This window comes from Notothenia rossii (genome assembly GCF_949606895.1).
Source record: "Notothenia rossii genome assembly, chromosome: 4".
NCBI classification, from domain to species: domain Eukaryota; kingdom Metazoa; phylum Chordata; class Actinopteri; order Perciformes; family Nototheniidae; genus Notothenia; species Notothenia rossii.
The window spans coordinates 7314221-7334284 of record NC_136902.1 but is presented as its reverse complement, the minus strand read 5'-3'; the positions used below and the strand labels follow the sequence as shown (position 1 = coordinate 7334284).

The 20064-nt window shown below is 39.8% G+C and overlaps 1 protein-coding gene across 2 annotated transcripts in view; it reads left to right on the top strand.

Annotated features, from left to right (window-relative positions):
* The window catches only part of itpr3 (inositol 1,4,5-trisphosphate receptor, type 3), a 206617-nt gene that overhangs the window by 128250 nt on the left and 58303 nt on the right, over positions 1–20064 (top strand). For both annotated transcript variants that reach the window (XR_013807410.1, XM_079677156.1), the window contains exons 21-35: positions 4389–4533; positions 4642–4786; positions 5372–5580; positions 5890–6010; positions 9121–9175; positions 9452–9617; positions 10543–10710; positions 12575–12649; positions 14387–14506; positions 15015–15137; positions 15869–16069; positions 17819–17934; positions 18764–18899; positions 19265–19390; positions 19582–19707. Coding sequence is in view for 1 of the 2 variants with exons in the window: in XM_079677156.1 (XP_079533282.1) it covers positions 4389–4533; positions 4642–4786; positions 5372–5580; positions 5890–6010; positions 9121–9175; positions 9452–9617; positions 10543–10710; positions 12575–12649; positions 14387–14506; positions 15015–15137; positions 15869–16069; positions 17819–17934; positions 18764–18899; positions 19265–19390; positions 19582–19707 (2032 nt within the window). In the remaining variant the exon portion in view is untranslated. The remainder of the gene's footprint in view (positions 1–4388; positions 4534–4641; positions 4787–5371; positions 5581–5889; positions 6011–9120; positions 9176–9451; positions 9618–10542; positions 10711–12574; positions 12650–14386; positions 14507–15014; positions 15138–15868; positions 16070–17818; positions 17935–18763; positions 18900–19264; positions 19391–19581; positions 19708–20064) is intronic.

Below are 20064 nucleotides of genomic sequence, written 5' to 3'. Positions count from 1 at the left end.
TCCTGGGTTCAAGTCCCTGTTCAGGCGTAAATCTATCGTGTGATGTGACTCAAGTCCTCTCTAAAGCTAACATTTGTCTGCAACAGAAAGTGTTTGTGTGGCAGTCTGTTCCCTACCAGATTATCTAGATACATCCAAGTCACTCGCACATGTATTCAAGGCCCCATTTATAAGTGCCTCATCTTTTACACTCAACCAAAGATCTCTCAGGTTGCCACATTGCTGATCTCCTTGAAAACTGTCTTGATTTTCAGATACTTAATCCAAATGTGGGTTTGCCTACTTTCATTACTAAGGTGTCTTTCAGAGCCTGGATAGCTCAGTCGGTAGAGCATCAGACTTTTAATCTGAGGGTCCAGGGTTCAAGTCCCTGTTCAGGTGATAAATCTATTGTGTGATATGTCTCAAGTCCTCTCTAATGCTAACATTTGTCTGCTATGCAAAGTCTGCTTCTTGCATTCGTGCTAGTTTGTTCCCAACCAGACTATCTAGATACATCCAAGTCACTCGCACATGTCTTCAAGGCCCCATTTATAAATCCCTCATCTTTTACACTCAACCAAAGATCTGTCAGGTTGCCACATTGCTGATCTCCTTGAAAGCTGTCTTGATTGTCAGATACTTAATGCAAATGTGGGCATGCATACTTTCACTTCTAAGGTACCTTTCAGAGCCTGGATAGCTCAGTCGGTAGAGCATCAGACTTTTAATCTGAGGGTCCAGGGTTCAAGTCCCTGTTCAGGCGTAAATCTATCGTGTGATATGACTCAAGTCCTCTCTAAAGCTAACATTTGTCTGCTACAGAAAGTCTTCGTGTGGCAGTCTGTTCCCTACCAGATTATCGAGATACATCCAAGTCACTCGCACATGTCTTCAAGGCCCCATTTATAAGTGCCTCATATTTTACACTCAACCAAAGATCTCTCAGGTTGCCACATTGCTGATCTCCTTGAAAGCTGTCTTGATTTTCAGATACTTAATGCAAATGTGGGTTTGCATACTTTCACTTCAAAGGTATCTTTCAGAGCCTGGATAGCTCAGTCGGTAGAGCATCAGACTTTTAATCTGAGGGTCCAGGGTTCAAGTCCCTGTTCAGGCGATAAATCTGTTGTGTGATATGACTCAAGTCCTCTCTAAAGCTAACATTTGTCTGCTAGAGAAAGTCTTCGTGTTGCATTCGTGACAGTCTGTTCCATACCAGATTATCTAGATACATCCAAGTCACTCACACAGGTCTTCAAGGCCCCATTTATAAGTGCCTCATCTTTTACACTCAACCAAAGATCTCTCAGGTTGCCACATTGCTGATCTCCTTGAAAGCTGTCTTGATTTTAAGATACTTAATGCAAATGTTGGTTTGCATACTTTCACTTCTAAGGTATCTTTCAGAGCCTGGATAGCTCAGTCGTTAGAGCATCAGACTTTTAATCTGAGGGTCCAGGGTTCAAGTCCCTGTTCAGGCGTTAATCTATTGTGTGATATGACTCAAGTCCTCTCTAAACATAACAGTTTTCTGCTAGTGAAAGTCTTCGTGTTGCATTCGTGGTAGTCTGTTCCCAACCAGACTATCTAGATACATCCAAGTCACTAGCAAAGGTCTTCAAGGCCCCATTTATAAGTGCCTCATCTTTTACACTCAACCAAAGATCTCTCAGGTTGCCACATTTCTGATCTCCTTGAAAACTGTCTTGATTTTCAGATACTTAATCCAAATGTGGGTATGCCTACTTTCTTTACTAAATTGTCTTCCAGAGCCTGGATAGCTCAGTCGGTAGAGCATCAGACTTTTAATCTGAGGGTCCAGGGTTCAAGTCCCTGTTCAGGCGATAAATCTATTGTGTGATATGTCTCAAGTCCTCTCTAAAGCTAACACTTGTCTGCTATGCAAAGTCTGCTTCTTGCATTCGTGGTAGTCTGTTCCCAACCAGACTATCAAGATACATCCAAGTCACTCGCACATGTCTTCAAGGCCCCATTTATAAGTGCCTCATCTTTTACACTGAACCAAAGCTCTCTTAGGTTGCCACATTGCTAATCTCCTTGAAAGCTGTCTTGATTTTCAGATACTTAATGCAAATGTAGGCATGCATACTTTCACTACTAATCTGTCTTTCAGAGCCTGGATAGCTCAGTCGGTAGAGCATCAGACTTTTAATCTGAGGGTCCAGGGTTCAAGTCCCTGTTCAGGTGTAAATCTGTTGTGTGATATGACTCAAGTCCTCTCTAAAGCTAACATTTGTCTGCTACAGAAAGTCTTCGTGTGGCAGTCTGTTCCCGACCAGATTATCGAGATACATCCAAGTCACTCGCAAAGGTGTTCAAGGCCCCATTTATAAGTGCCTCATCTTTTACACTCAACCAAAGATCTCTCAGGTTGCCACATTGCTGATCTCCTTGAAAACTGTCTTGATTTTCAGATACTTAATCCAAATGTGGGTATGCCTACTTTCATTACTAAGATGTCTTTCAGAGCCTGGATAGCTCAGTCGGTAGAGCATCAGACTTTTAATCTGAGGGTCCAGGGTTCAAGTCCCTGTTCAGGTGATAAATCTATTGTGTGATATGTCTCATGTCCTCTCTAATGCTAACATTTGTCTGCTATGCAAAGTCTGCTTCTTGCATTCGTGGTAGTTTGCTCCCAACCAGACTATCTAAATACATCCAAGTCACTCGCACATGTCTTCAAGGCCCCATTTATAAGTGCCTCATCTTTTACACTCAACCAAAGATCTCTCAGGTTGCCACATTGCTGATCTCCTTGAAAGCTTTCTTGATTTTCAGATACTTAATGCAAATGTAGGCATGCATACGTTCACTACTAATGTGTCTTTCAGAGCCTGGATAGCTCAGTCGGAAGAGCATCAGACTTTTAATTTAAGGGTCCAGGGTTCAAGTCCCTGTTCAGGCGTAAATCTGTTGTGTGATATGACTCAAATCATCTGTAAAGGTAACATTTGTCTGCTAGAGAAAGTCTTCGTGTGGCAGTCTGTTCCCTACCAGATTAACGAGATACATCCAAGTCACTCGCAAATGTCTTCAAGGCCCCATTTATAAGTGCCTCATCTTTTACACTCAACCAAAGATCTCTCAGGTTGCCACATTGCTGATCTCCTTGAAAGCTGTCTTGATTTTCAGATACTTAATGCAAATGTGGGTTTGCATACTTTCACTTCTAAGGTGTCTTTCAGAGCCTGGATAGCTCAGTCGGTAGAGCATCAGACTTTTAATCTGAGGGTCCAGGGTTCAAGTCCCTGTTCAGGCGATAAATCTATTGTGTGATATGTCTCAAGTCCTCTCTCAAGCTAACATTTGTCTGCTATGCAAAGTCTGCTTCTTGCATTCGTGGTAGTTTGTTGCCAACCAGACTATCTAGATACATCCAAGTCACTCGCAAAGATATTCAAGGCCCCTTTTATAAGTGCCTCATCTTTTACACTCAACCAAAGATCTCTCAGGTTGCCACATTGCAAATCTAATTGGAAGCTTTCAGATACTTAATGCAAATGTAGCTATTCACATTTTCGCTACTATGGTGTCTTCTAGAGCCTAGATAGCTCAGTCGGTAGGGCATCTTTTTTTTATTCTGAGGGTCCAGCGTTCAAGTCCCTGTTCAGGTGTTAACTTTATTGTGTACATTAATTCTTCACTGCAGCATCAGGTCCACAGTTTGCTTCTGACTTTCATGAGCTCGTCATTCGTGAAAGCCTGATTGCTTTCAGACTGACAGTATGTGCACGTCACTTTCAGAATCCTTTAAGGCCCCCTGTTTTGAGGATACCTTTACGAAGTGACTAATTTGAGTGCAATCCATTTAGTTTTCACAAGGCTACATGCACATATGGTTCAATTCCTCTCCCTTCCAGACGGTGGTGGTAATGCTTGTCAAACTACTTGGTAACTGCAGAAAATGCTACAACAAGAATACTTCCTCTAATTTTGTGTTGACAAATGTTTTCCTCATCAGTATAATGTGTGGCTCTCCTGGCAGAAGTGTATTTGTTCATCCGATAACACTCAAAAACATCATGAAGTTTATATATAATAAAATATTTGCTTTGCTTCAGATTTGTGTGGCTAAGACTCAGTGTAGATAGAACAGATTGTTTGCTGAGTGTTGCACCCATAAGGTTGAGTTTGTCGACCTGCACATGCATGTTTATACCACAAGGGGGCAGATCTCCTGATGGTTCATCATTGTTTCATGCTGGAGATGAACAGAAGAAGTGTGTCTGTGTGTTGTGCTTGGAGATCGTTTGAGATGCTGACATCTTGCACATGTGCCTTGTGGAATTTAATAAATGAACGTTTTCTACATCTATAATACCCTTGCGGTCTGAGTGGTGTAACAAGAGCATATAATAATTTGTTTTGATGTGTGTTCCCCACAGTTATGACTCCAACATGGACGACAGCAGAGACAACAAGAAGAACCGTTTCTCCAACACAATGGCCTTCATGGAGGAATATCTGAACAACGTCCTGAACGATGAGCTGCCCTTTCACAACGAGGAGAAAAACAAACTCACATACGAGGTCAGCCCTCACTCTTTTACGTCTATTCCTATTTTACCACTTTCTTAATCCATCAGTCTTGCATTTTTTGTCTCTGATCACTCCCTCTTCTTTTCGGCTTTTGTCCAGGTGGTGAGTTTGGCCAGACATTTGATCTACTTTGGTTTCTACAGTTTCTTTGAGCTGCTCAGACTCACCAGAACTCTGCTGGGCATCATCGACTGTAGACCCAACCCTGGATATGCTGGGGTCTTATTCCATGATGATGGATCTGGTACTTAATGCACTAATACCTGTTAACCTTTATCTTTTTTTTTACTTTATGTTAATCTTCATTTCTCTCACGTTACATGCTTGTTCTTTGTTACATTTACAAAAACATATTCGATACACATTTCCAGACATTAAAAGCTGAACATTTTGTTGAAGAAATGCATTGACTTAATTCTAAGGATCTCAAGGGTCTTCTTTATATGCTGTATGTGTTTTTTTCTAATGGATGCTATGTAGAAGTTTTAAAGTCAACCAAGTAGTTTTGCTTTTTTATTCTTTCAGACATTTTTGTCACTCATCATTTCGTCTCCTGGCTGGTTTTGACTTTGAGAGTCTTTAAGAGTTACTGTTTTGTGTCAGCTAACTGTTTAGTCACTGCTACTGTTACTTGCAGTCGCTAACACATTTAAATATAGGTTTAATTTCCTTCACACCTAGATAACGCCCTGGCCTATCACTGCTTAAAGGGGCAGTAACTGATGCATTTTCCACTTCGAAAAGTCTCCTGTCTTTGCCCCTTTGGATTTAGTCCAACAAACGGTAATAATGCAGACCATTGCTTTCTGTTCTTCCCTCCCGTCTGAAGGGAAAAACGTCAAGCGCTCAATACATGGGATGGGTCAGATTATGTCCACCATGGTCCTGAACAGGAAGCAGTCCATATTCGGAGGTGCAGGAGCCAGAGGGGCGGGGGCGGGAAATGCGCTTGAAGGACAGAGAGGCAGTAAAGATAGTATTGAAAATATGGACCTGACTGTGATGGACACCAAGCTGAAGATACTGGAGATATTACAGGTAACTTATATTACATATTAATTATATTAAACACACACTCAATGCCCACCTTGTTAGGTACACCTGTACGATATACCTTGTTAAAAAAAATTATCTTGCTTATTAACGTCTCCACTGTTGATGATATAAGCAAGTTTGCAGTTTTCAAATATTTCACTTTATAACCAGGATTGGTGCCTAGTTGAAGCAAGCAACACCTTTTTTTAAAGTGTTAATTTTGTAGTTTCTCCTGTTTTTTCTTTCAAATTGTATATGTCCAAACTAGGAACAGCTGCTCTAACCCATAAACATTTGTTTGCTCTTCATCAGTTCATCCTGAACGTTCGTCTGGACTACCGCATCTCCTTCCTGCTGTCAGTGTTTAAGAAAGAGTTTGTGGATGTTTATCCCATGGCTGATGCTGACGCCACCACCAATTTGGAGCACGCAGGTACACACAGAAAGCCAATGGAAACTCACTCTTTCAGTTTGTTTTGGACTGAAACCCTTGATAAATATCCCAAATGAGTTTGTTTTTACTGTAAAGGGAATCTGCCTATGTAAGTGAATGTTGCATATTCAGTCCTCTTGTGTGTTTAGCAATTAAATATCAACGATTTAATCAGGGTGTCCGCTGGGTCTTAAAAAGTATTAAAAGTTGATAAATAAATTTAGCGAAAATTAAGGCTATTAAAAAGTATTAAAAAGTATTAAACGGCATTTTCCAAGGTATTAAGAAGGTTCACAGCAACGACAACAAGAAACACCCTTTAATTTACTGAAACGACATGTCGGGAAACCCCCCAAGGCGGCCCCATGCATAGCTCACCGTAAAATGCTGCTTATTATTTTAAGTTTCGTTGCCTTGCTCCGCTCTGTGTGTGTGTGGGGGGGGGGGGGGGGGAACTAAACGACTACGGTAACGGGTCCCAAGGTGGGTAGACCAGCATACGCAACGCTCTGGAGGTCCAACGGCTCCGTGTGTAAGCCCTATCATTTTCTGATAACGATGAAATAGCCCGCCTCCCTCTCCCCACGTCTCCTGCTGCTGCCGGGCAGTCAGAAGAGGGGGAGGAAAAAAGAGGCAGGCACCGTTTATTAAATATTATTATATAATTATACAGAGAACAGAGTCGTTATCAATTTGTTTTAAAGCTCAATAAATAACAAAGAAGACATCTGATCGGCAATTTTCTAATTTTGTACGGAAGATTTAAATTTTAACGGACATGTTGACCGGCGGAACATTTCTTTTACGGAAACTCTGCCGCACGGCCCCCTCGTCCCTTGGAAGAGGCGGAGATGTGGGTGTCTTTCATCTGCTGGTGGACTACCTGAGAGATGGCGCTGCCTGAGAGATACAGCAGGAGAACACGCCGTCCACCGAGGAGAATAAACAGAAGGGCAACCATGCTCCGGGGTCTTCTTCGCTGCTTTTGGTGTATTTCGGGCGGCAGCAGCGCCACTTACAGGCCTGACATATGTACTACATCGTTTCCAGCATTTCCAGCGGTCTAGTGTGAACAGACACGTTAATGAATCGAATGCGTGTGAACGGAAGCCTTTTTTGCGCTTGCGTATGCGTTTTACCTATATCCGGTCACAGAGATCTGCTATTTTAAAGTAAAGTCAACATATATAGACCCTAATATAGTCTATATTAAGAACGAGAAAAGTCTTAACATATATATCCTTTTTTGTAAACATATGACAAATGTGTGAGGGTGATGACGTCAGAGCATCGTCCTATGTGCCAGGGCTTAGCCCCGGACAGCCCCAGCCCAATTTAACCCCTGGGTATTTGAGTGGGAGCTCCTATATGGCATTACCCCGCTGAAGCTCACCAACGTTTAATATATTTCATAGTTCAAAGTTTTGTCAATTGTTTTGTTTATTGGTCAAATACTGGTTTCTAATGTTTTCTGAGGAGTTTGACTGGAATGAAAGAGCACAGAGTCTACAGAAGCAAAATAGCAGCATACTGCATCATGGGCGCGGGAAGGGGGGTGCTGAGGGCGCTGCAGCACCCCCTAGCGGCAGGCAGGGGGTGCGGAGCTCCCCTGTCTGAATTATTATTTGACGGTTATTGCTGCTCCCGCTGTGCATAATCTGTGTAATATGTAGCCAATAAATTCCACATTGTTGGTAAAATAATATTTTGGCCTGCCCCGAATGTTTTTTCTGTAGCCCCGGACAATTCTACCTCAATAATATAATACATTAACCGTGCTTTACGTGAACCTCATCAAGACACTAGAAAGGACGGCAGGAATGTAATTTCCCGTGTTCAGTGAATACAACAGAGGCAAGACACCAGACCAATCAGAGAGTTGCATGGAAATAAAAGTGTGCTTGTGTCATTCAAGCTCGCGGCTCTGTGTGTGTGCGGAAATAGCGCATTTAGTGTGTGTGAGAGAGGGGGAGAGAGAGAGGGACCGGTGCCAGCAGCAGGGACCGTGTTGTTAGCATCTGGTTAGCTAGCTGCACTAACGGACATACGGAGCTGTTTGTTCCACAACAAGCTGGAGGAGAGCTCTCCTCTCAGACTGAGAGGCTCTCGTGAGCTAAAGGACTTTCTGAGTGTTTAGATAGTTAACTTTAGTCTAAGTTATCTCAGTGGGTCTCAAACGGTTTGGTCAAAAATTATTCAAAAGATTATTTCCGCGGCACACCTTCATATGATCATTATAGTTATAAAAAAAAAAAGAGAATAAAGGAAAAACAGTTATAAAATACTATATGGCAGTAAAACAAGAATACAGTTTGAAAGGGGAGTGATTTGTAAAATATCCATAAAGAAAAAGAACATCTGCTTACAGTTGTGTTTCATCTGGGTGTTGAAAGATGTATCCATAGATCTCTTAATGTTGCTCTCAAAGTGCACCAGATTGATGCTTTTAACTTCAATATTTAAAAAAAATCTTCCCGGGGGAGCATCCCCCCGGACCCCCCTAGAGGAGGTGAGGTCCGCTCCCCACTCGTAAAAAATAGCACTTTACCCCTGCCTATATGCCGTGAGCTGATTATCGAGCCTTCATTGTAACAGTCGCGGGTTTACTGTGTGTTTGCGTGTGGGGAGTTTTTTTGTGCGTGCTCTATAGTGCCCGTAATAGTGTTCACTGGAGTCCAGCACCTCAGCACCCCCACTCAAAATACCTTCCCGCGCCTCTGTACTGCATTAAACCTGACCCTCACAGAGAGGTTGAAGTTCATGTGGAGAGGAGGCTTCAGTAGTCTGTCTGCACTCTGTTTAGTTTTGCTATCTTACAATCAATATAGTAAATGTGAGGTAAAGTGTGTCGCCTATGTAACCGGTTAGAACTCAAAGTTGCGATGAGGTCTTAAAATGTATGGAAAGGGTCTTAACAAAGGTCTTAAAAGGTATTAAATTTGACTTCAGGATTCCTGCATATACCCTGTTAATATTTGATTGCTCTTTGTACTGCACTTTTAGTGTACAGTTTTACTATTATGCTGCTGTGTTTATTATATTTGTGTAACTCTGGCACAACAACTTCCTTCGGGATGAATAAAGTCTTATCTTGTCTTGTCCCTCCTCAGCCACCATCAACCTGCAGCACATTGGAGAGCAGGCTGAGGCTATGTTTGGAGTCGGGTATGTCATATATGTAGACACTTTCATTCATAAAAACCTTGATCAATATTGAACAATTATGGCTTTTCTTCAGACATTAAAAGAAGCACATAGATATAAAGTGTGTGTGTGTGTGTGTGTGTGTGTGTGTGTGTGTGTGTGTGTGTGTGTGTGTGTGTGTGTGTGTGTGTGTGTGTGTGTGTGTGTGTGTGTGTGTGTGTGTGTGTGTGTGTGTGTGTGTGTGTGTGTGTGTGTGTGTGTGTGTGTGTGTGTGTGTGTGTGTGTGTGTGTGGACAGGAAAGGGAACAGTATTTTGGAGGTGGATGATGAAGGCGGTCGGATGTTCCTGAGGGTTCTGATCCACCTCACCATGCACGACTATCCTCCTTTAGTCTCCGGAGCCCTGCAGCTACTCTTCAGACACTTCAGCCAGAGACAGGAGGTGCTGCACACCTTCAAACAGGTACACACACACACACACACACACACACACACACACACACACACACACACACACACACACACACACACACACTCAAATACATAGGATTAAAAGCTCACACTGATTTAGGGTTAGGACTGGCTATCTGCAAGGTAAAAAATAGAGATTAAATACAATAAAAATGACAATAAAACTATTTCAAATAAAGTGAAACAGATATCACAACAGTAAGCATCGTACATTCTTACTCATTTAAATTAAGTATACTTTCAAATATAAGCCTATGTCCTATAATCAATTACAACATTTTGATGTCTTCCAAAAATGACAGAAGAGTTTAGTTTAGTAGTTTTATTAAAGCAATAACAGTTAAGCTAATGTAAGGTACAGTAACAACCATCACCACCCTTAAACAACCTCAGATGAATGTATGATTGAATCGTTTCCTTGAACTATGCCTTACATAACATAACATATCCCAAATCCAAATAGTTATTTGGTGTTGGATGTCCTTTTACTGACCAATTTGCGGGCCATATGACTACAACTACTCTAGGGTTGGATTACGACGGCCATTTACTCACCTCTTTGCATTGGCTTTTAATACTAGTTGAGCAAAACATTTTGATATTTGTATGTATTTTTCTATGTCTCTAGTTATTGTGCTTATTATCGTGTTTTTAATTATTGTACTCCTATTGTGTTATTTTATGTTTGTTCCCTGTACAGCACTTTGGTCAACTGAGGTTGTTTTAAATGTGCTATATAAATAAATAAAGATTGAGATTGATTGAGAACGATTTAATCTAAACCAATTATTGAATCCACTTCACAAATCTGAATCATGTTGAATCTGTGGAAGTGGAATAATTGCACAGAAAGATTGATTGACCGACTCACTGTTTGCTGGACGCTCATGTTAATCCTTGTTTTTGCTCCTCCTCAGGTCCAGTTGTTGATCACGTCACAGGATGTAGAAAACTACAAGCTGATCAAGGCGGATCTGGATCGACTCCGAACGCTGGTGGAAAAATCTGAACTGTGGGTGGAGAAGAAGAGCTCAGGTGGAAGCGACGGGAAGAAAGACAAGAAGGACAAGAAGGAGAAAGGGGAGGTGGGGAGCAAAAACATCATTATTTACACCTTTATTTTCACTAAAGGAATTAGTATTTATAACATAAAAGAACAGATTGTCTGGACATTAAACAGTTTAGGTTCCTGTTTAAATTGAACACCAAGTACATTTTTTGGGAAAACGTAGACAAGTTCGAGGAACAAAGAGATGGTGGAGAGTGCAGTATCACCAGCATACAGCACTATGTTGAGAGAGAGTTTCTAGAAGGATTTAGGGCCAATTTTATTTAAAAAATGTTTAAGTTTAACACTCCTTCATAACTAATGGGTGAGATCTTCATGTCTAGATGGCTGAGTGTCAATAACTACAATACAACTAACACTGTACAACCACTAACTCAAAAGCACTACTTTAAGAAGGACCAAAGTAACAAGAACCATTTTCTTGGTTGAAGATTAACACTAACAACAACGAATATATATTTATTTTGAACCTTTGCATCCTGTACTTACCGTTGGTGTGGGGCTTGCTGATGTCTCAGACGCTGCAACGGTATGGTCCTGGGTTCAGATCTGGCTGTGGGCTTTTGTTGCATGTCACAACTCCATGTCTCTCTTTATTGTTTGGTTCTACTGTGAAATGTAGGCAAAATGCTCCAAACCTGTTCTAATACTACCATTTCATCATTATCTACTATTCTATACTGCATAACAAGCCATTCATATCTAACAACAAGTAATAAGCTGCTTGGGTTGTGGATAAACACTGAATTGCCTTTTCATTTATTTTTTGTCATTCAGGTAAACATTGATATTATGTTATTTCTGTCTGTAGTCGGTCACGTATCCGTCCTGCTAAGCTAATTTTCACTCAATGCCTTAGTGTATCAATGTTTATTAAAACAGTTGAACTAAGACATGTTATATCTTTACGCTGATTTGTTAGAACCTGCACAGCCGCAGACGTTTTATCCACACTTTTTACCAGGTTTTGGTCGTTTTTCGTTGAGACTTTTCATAGATTTCGCTAGGTAGCTAGCTACGTAGAAAAGTGACATCCCCAATTTCCTAAGAAAACTCCTTAAAGGTGGGGTATGTAATTTATTTCAGAAACACTTGTTGTTATATTCCATGGAATGCTCTTAACATCCCGATAGCAATGAATATATTAAATGCTTTGACAATAAATACATAACAAAATGTTCATCTGTGGAAGCCGTGGCGCTGTAAAAAGCACGACCAATCATTTGAGCCGGCCCGGCTAAAATAACTGGATGGCCTACCTGCCTGTCAGCCTTCCATCTGTGCACAAACTTATCTCGGGCCCTCATTGGTCATATGCGCGTTCGTGTGTGCTGGAGGAGGGGCTCTGTAAAGAAGCGGTTGATTTTTCTCCGGTTGTGTATTTTCAAATTCTAGCGCACTCGAGCTGGTTTCTTCAAAATGACCTACCCCACCTTTAAGGTTGATTGTTATTCAAGACCTTTTCGAATTACTGAATAAATTGGAAATTGGAAATAATGCTAAAAATGAAGATACAAATGATAGAAAGACTTTGTGAACAATAACGTTCTGCTACCAGCTAAATACATATCAGGAGGAGGTTGTTTTAATGCCTAGGAAATTATTAAAGATACTTAATATAAGATAGCTTCCCCAACATTATAGGTTATTTTGAAACTCGGATCTAGTTTTGATTTAAATGAGGATCCACGGGTGTCCGCATAATATCAACTTTTTCGTCTCCATATCTGCGAAGCTCCTCATGAACATAAAATGCAAAACCCCAAATTCCCAAATGCGTTCACAATCGTAACACATATACTGTGTGTATCATTTAAGTATGTATACTGTAGTAACATACCCAGAGAGAACTGCATATTGTGTCCGTTTGCACCCTGCAGGGGGCATCAGAGGACACTCCCCCCAAGAAAGAGAAGCTGGAGAAGGGCAACGAGAACTACCAGAAAGTCAAAGAGGTGAGTAGACATGTATTCCTTCAGGAGGTCGTCTTTTATTCGTTGGTCTTCGTTGTGGTGTTTCTGCTTCCAACAGATCACCTGTCAATCATCACTGTGGGCTTGGCTGTGATGTCTGTATTTGTGGATGAAGAGTTTTACGTGGTGCTCCGTCTCATTCTCTTCAGAAATGGTGGCTTTTTCACTGCTGAATTTATTACGTTTTATTATTATTTCCCCTCATAGTCAGTCTGGATTACAGCTGCTGCAAACGTCTCAAATAAAGAATTCATTTAATCCATCCATTAAATCCCTCCTTACAATACGCAGTATGTTCATTGAAAGACTTGTATGTGTGCCTAATCATTCCTCCTGATAGGAAACTACACTGCAACAACACTCACAAGCTTTGCCAACAAATCACGCAAACTGTCCGCCTTTTGTGATTACATTTTTCTACGCCTGAAAATATTGAAAAAGGCCCCAAAGATCACCTATTAGGCCTCAGAATCAGAAGCAAACGTTACAATATTCTGACGATTGTAGCCCAATGCCATTGTGATAATACATTTCTTATGTTCCAACGTGATTATTTTTTTAAGCTTTAAAGTTTGCTTTCATTTTTCTGTACCCAGCCGGAAATGCAGACCTTTAACCAAAATATAATATAAAATATTATTTATATATAATATTATTATAAAAAAATATAGTTTTCTTTTTAGTTCTTTCTTGTTGTATAGTGAGAAGGCATGTTATTTTGACATCATTTTAAAGGTGACCTATCATGCAAAATGCACTTTTGTACGTCTTTTATACATGAATATGTGTCCCCGGTGTTCCAGGGAACTCACCAAGTGTCAGAAAACACAACCCTCTCTATTTTCCTCCATACCCAGATCTCTTAAAAAGGGGCTGCAACGGATCTGATACAGACTGATCCAGATTTGAACACTTTTATGTCGTCACAGAAGTGGCGCTACGGCTATTAGGCCAACTCCACCAATCAGGAGGAGACAGCCACGGACATTGCCGTTCGAAAGCGCTGGAGACGCTGTAGTACATATTTCAGGCCACCAGATGGTGCTGTTCTCACAGAATCCGAGCATGAAAGGCAGTGTTAAATTGAGCGAAATGAGGAATGGCTAAAATGCATGATCTGTTTGGTATTTTGAAAAATAAAAAGTATAAATATGCCTTACATAGGTATGGCCCTACACTATATTATTCAAATATAGCATGATAGGTCCACTTTAAGTTTTTGCTGAACTAACCACAGCACAATAAAACTATATACAATTGAAATACATTTGAAGTTTTGGAAATGTAACCTTATTTTTTAAGTTGGGTAAGAAAACTGAACAATAAAATGTGTTAATGTTTTGATGGATACGTTTATATTACTATATTTTCTCTATATCTGCCATAATGACCCATTCCTTTACAGTGTTAATAATTTAGGCAATTGTAAATGTTCAAGTAAAAAACAAAGCCATATATACGTTTTTTCTTTTTTTACATTTGCTTTGACTTGATTGTAAAGTAGTTCTAGCATTTCATATTCATCTATTTCCACCTCAACCCATAACATATTTAGATACCCTTTTAATGTCATTATTATTTATTTATATCTTAACTTTGTAAATGAAAAGTTATGTTTATTAAAACCGTTTAACCAGTTTAATAATCTGACTGAGAAAACATATTATAATGTATCTCCTATATTTGTCTCTTGTAATGGTGCTCCCTCTCTCTCTGTAGATCCTGGAGAGGTTGAATAAGATGTGCAGCACAGGAGTCTGGAAGAAGCAGCAGAGGCTCCTGAAGAACATGGGCGCTCATAAAGTCATGCTGGACCTCCTGCAGGTGTCCTACGACCAGGTGGGACCTCAACAGAATCACTGAGTCAGGACTGATCTTTATGATTAAAGGTTCTAGACATATCATTTAAAACCTAAAAGTTAATTACAGCATTGTTCTAGAAATGTTACTTCTGATCAAAAATGTTTTTATTGTGTTTCGACATTGCATAAACAGTGTTTGTCATTTAGAGATGGAAAATATAAGCGTACAAATGAGACAGTGGCCTGTACTGATCGTATGTACAAAGAGAAAACATAATTGCAAAGAACACAAACATTCACTGCCTCATTATTCATTATTATTATTTATCAGGAACATTGTTAGATGAATATATATGTGTGTAATACATACATGCAGCACATACCTATACTCACACAAATCTACTGTATACATTCACACACACCTACCTAGAGATGTTACTTAGCCACACATTGGGACTTTGGTTTGAGTAAAGATCATTTCAACAAGATAAAAACAGAGTCCTCTCAATGTCAACCTTCTCTCTTCTTTGTCTGTCTGTCTGCAGAGTGATTTGAAGATGCTGGAGATCATCAAGTACACTCACCTGTTCCTGCAGAAGTTCTGCACGGGGAACCGGGAGAACCAGGCTCTGCTGCACAAGAACCTCAACCTGTTCCTCAACCCGGGGGTACGCTGCTCATAACTGACCAGGTTCAGAGGAATAGGAAAATAAATCAAATACAGTTTGGATGATTGTTTGCTACTGTAGTTTAAGATGTTCAACACAAAGCAGTGGTTCCAGTTTATCAAATGTGAAGTTCTTTTTGAATAACTTGACTCGAAATGAACTGTGTTGTTGATTGTCTGAGAAAAAAAGCAACTTGGGGATGTCTCCTTCCATTGTTTCTGACATTTTACATAAAACACAAACAAAGACAAATAATGGAGATCATTGCAAAGACATGCCAATATTTGCTGGTTAAAACTACAAAAAAAAGTACATAATCATGTCCACATTGGTCAGAGCTATTTGACATGGCACAAACTAAATGAGTAAATGATTGAACAGAAGTGACACCTTTTGTTTTTACGGGAAGACTAGGGGTAGAGGAATGTGAGAATCTGGCTAGAGATACTGCCAAGTATCTGGAGCAAACTCCCAGAAACCTGCCGGTCCGCTGCAACTCTGACTGCTTTTAAATCCAGGCTGAAGACTTTCTTTTTGCCGCTGCTTTTAATTGAACTATTCACATCTCACACTGCACTGTAACTTATATTCATGTACCTGTGTTATTCATGTTTTATGCTTTTTAATGTTTCTAATGTGTTTTATGCTCTTAATGTCTTTCATTTTTGTAAAGCACCTTGAATTGCCTTCGGTTGAAAAGTGCTGTATAAATAAACTTGCCTTGCCTTCAGCTGCTGGAGGCGGAGACGGTGCAGCACATCTTCAGCAACAACTACCAGCTGTGCAGCGAGATCTCAGAGAGCGTCCTGCAGCACTTCATCCACTGCCTGGCAACGCACGGTCGCCACGTGCAGTACCTCAACTTCCTGCACACCATCATCAAGGCCGAGGGCAAGTACGTGAAGAAGTGCCAGGACATGATCATGACCGAGGTGAGGACAGACACAGAAACACTGCTGCATCAAATCAAATCAAACTTTATTTGTATAGCCCAATCACAAAACATGTTGGTCTCAGTGGGCTTTACAGAGGTCTGTACTACAAATCCAGTTCAACAGATCCTGGATACGGTTGAGTTATCTGGCTAAACTAACCCTAACAAACGAGATCTCGCTAAGCGGTCCTACGATGCTGGTTATCAACTCGTTAACTCAAGCCAGGGTTTCTCTGTCCGGCTATTAGCGCGTTCACATGAAAGGGGCGGGGTTAGCAACATTTGACCAATCACAAACATGGAAAAGCGTACTGACAGCGCAGCGTCAATATACTTCATGAATGAAAAGTAAACTATCACTTTAGACAAATATGAAGAAGTTAAACTTTAAACATCCATGAATTAAACAGATAAACCAGGATAAAAGCCACATAGTTGCACCGGCAAGGTGAATACAGAACAGCTTGTAAAAAAAACTTTTTAAAAAACTGCCGAGTGTTTGAATGCGTACATTAACAGGTTTATGATATCACTGCCCCGTCTCAGACACGAGTGGATCTGACTTTAATTGCATTTGAGTTTTTCTTCAACTTAACGTGTTGCTAAACATAATACTTCCGCATACAGTATGTGCAAACCTGCTCCGGAGCAGGTTAGGCGTTCAGCACAAGTTACCATGGAGATCTACCCCGCTAAGAAGAGACCCAGCGTCGTAGGACCGGAAACCCAGAGTTTTCCCTGAAGTTAGCTCGCTAACCGAAAATCCTGCTTCGTAGTACAGGCCTCTGATTAAAAACAAAGAGCAACATTTGATATGATGGAGACTGTCCACTTCTCTTTTCTTTTTTACGCTGCTCTGGATAGTCTTGCACGAATGTACATTTCTCAAAGATATTGAAGTGACTGTTATTTTGCATATATTGATTGTTGTGCTTTTATTTATGTCTTAATTTATGCATATTTATACATCTGTCTTTTGATTGTGTATATATAGGATATACATATTTGCATACATATTTTTATATATATTTTATTTTGTATTCGGGATTGTGGGAAACGGTATTTCGATCTCTCTGTCTGTACACACAAACTGGAAGATTGACAATAAAGTTGACTTTGATGGAGTTACAGCAAAATGAGGAAACAAGATAGTGTGTGGAATACAAATAGAAATAAAACTAAATAAGATACAAGAAAAGACAATAAAAATACATAAAAGTTTCAAATGAATTACCATAAAAATACGATTAAATAAATACCATAAAATGCCAGCTCTAACTGAAGGCTTTGTTAAAAATGTAGGTCTTCAACGCACTCTTTAAGAGGGACACTTGGAAATTACAGAAGTGTTTCCTGTTATGCATTTGTTTGTTTATTGATCTGTTTATTAATCTGTTTGTTTGATGTTTTAGTTTTGTTTGTTTGTTTTTCAATAACAAATGTATTTCTTTAAGAAGAAAAAAAATATGTGTTAATAATGTCGTTTTTGGGAGAAGGGGTTAAATAAGTGTAAACTTCATCCCACCCCTTTTCGGATGTGTAATTAAGTAGATTATTTGTTTATATATCATTTAGAATCAGTAATATATGTTTGTTTATCAATTTGACTGCTTAAGTTTCTATAGTATAATAATTATCATGTTTCATTTCATTATTATTATTTATTTTTTTTAATTATTGTTTTACACATTCGAAATAAATAAAATCAAATCAAATATAATCAAATGTAACGCTGATCTCTCTGCAGCTCACTAACTCCGGGGAGGACGTGGTGGTCTTCTACAACGACAAGGCCTCGTTCAACGTGATGCTGGACCTGATGGCCGAGAGCCGGGAGGGGGTCGGGGAGAGCAGCCCACTCAGGTAAACACGGGGGATACCAAGAGACAAGCAGGCAGGCAAGGCACATTACAAGTTCTTATGAAAACATTAAAATCATTCAAACACAATAATAATAATAATAATAATAATAATAATAATAATAACACAAAATAATGCAAATAAATAATAAATAATAATACTTTGACTATATATCACTAATACTATTTTATAGACAGACACTTTGAATTTAAGGGTTGAAATTATTTTATTTTTTAAATACACAATATGAAACACAATTGTATTTCACACATAATATTGTTTACCCATTTCTGCAATAGCAACACATTAAATGGTCTCTAAGAGCAGTCATTAAAGAGCCAAGATGACAGAAATAAAATAGAATAAGACACAAGAATAGAAGTTACAGTGTGTAAAATAATAAAAATTAGTGCTTAATATTATAAGTATCGATAGATAGATAGATAGATTATTTCGTCACAGAAGCAGAGTGTGTTCAGACGTTGAAATACAATACTTAAAAAAGTGGAAAAGAGAATTAACAATTCAAAATAAAATGAAAAATATTATATCAAATATAATCAATATAAACAAAACTATATAAAATATTCTGAATAATTCAAATAAAAAGTCCAAATACTACAGGATAACACCACTCTGTAGTATGTTCTACAGGTAAGTCCTGCAAACAAAACCTTACTTATCTCACGTTGTAAAGTACAGGTAATACATCATATAGCTGCTGTGTTTAGTGATTTGTTTAGGTTTAGGTTTGAGACACACACAGAATATACAGCTTCACAGTATCATACCTTTGATTGTTAAATATCCCCCCCCCCCCCCCCCCCTGCAGGTACCACATCTCTCTGGTGGAGCTGCTGGCAGCGTGCGCCGAGGGGAAGAACGTTTACACGGAGATCAAATGTACGTCTCTGCTTCCTCTGGAGGACGTGGTGCGAGTGGTGACGCACGAGGACTGCATCACCGAGGTAACGTCCTGTATTTCAGCTCCATATTCTATAAAGGAAATGTAGATGCTGCCACCCACTGCTATAATGTAATCTGCCTATACCGGAACAATTTACATACAAATCGAAAATACTACGGTGGAAACATTTTTTTCAAAATAGTTCTTTATCATGAATACTTTCACACAAAGCGCTTATAGTATACCACAAAACAGTATGTTATTTTTCCTAAAAAGGTGTAATTTTTTTAACCTTTTGCACCTCAAATAAAGGCTGTATGCGTCAATTATCTGCATGACTTTCTGTCTATGTCTTACAGTCAAAAAGTGCCACTTAAAGTTATACATTATTGACACTAAGACCCGTCTCTCTCTCTCTGTCTGCAGGTGAAGGTGGCGTACGTGAACTTTGTGAATCACTGCTACGTGGACACCGAGGTGGAGATGAAGGAAATCTACACGTCGAACCACATCTGGAAACTGTTTGAGGACTTCACCGTGGACATGGCCAGGGTAACCGCTCTGTCCTAGTGACTATTAATAATGCAGCGAGAGAGACTCTGCCCTGTGCTAAGTATCAGTAAATACTGGTACTTTTCGTGTGTTTGAATCAGTCAATAATTCATCACTTCCAGAAATGAAATGTACGTTGGCCTCAATATGTTGTATTTCGTGTGTCCTGATGTCCTCTGTCTCCTCTGCAGGTGTGTAACCAGCGGGAGAAGCGCCTCACTGATCCCATCCTGGAGAAATACATCATCAACGTGGTGTTCGACACCATCCACTCCTTCTTCAGCTCCCCGTTCTCTGAGAACAGCACGTCTCTGCAGGTCAGGACCAGCATGCTCTCTGCTGCAAACACCACTCAGTCGTCCTGAATATATATAATGCTGTTTTTTGCAAGAAGTTGGGTTTAATTTTATTTAAGATAGGGTAAGAAATTAAGAGAAACTATCAAGAGTAGGATACTGTAGATTTTGAACCCAGCCTGACAGATCGTCCCTTCAGGCCTCCCTGCAAAGCCACTCACACATTAACAGAAAACAAGGTTATCTTAAGAGTGCACATTCGGTCTGTCACAAATGGACTACCGTAATTTTCGGACTATAAGCCGCGCCTTTTTTCCCATTTTTCGACCCTGCAGCTTATATAACGTCGTGGCTAATCTATGGATTGTTACAGCTAAC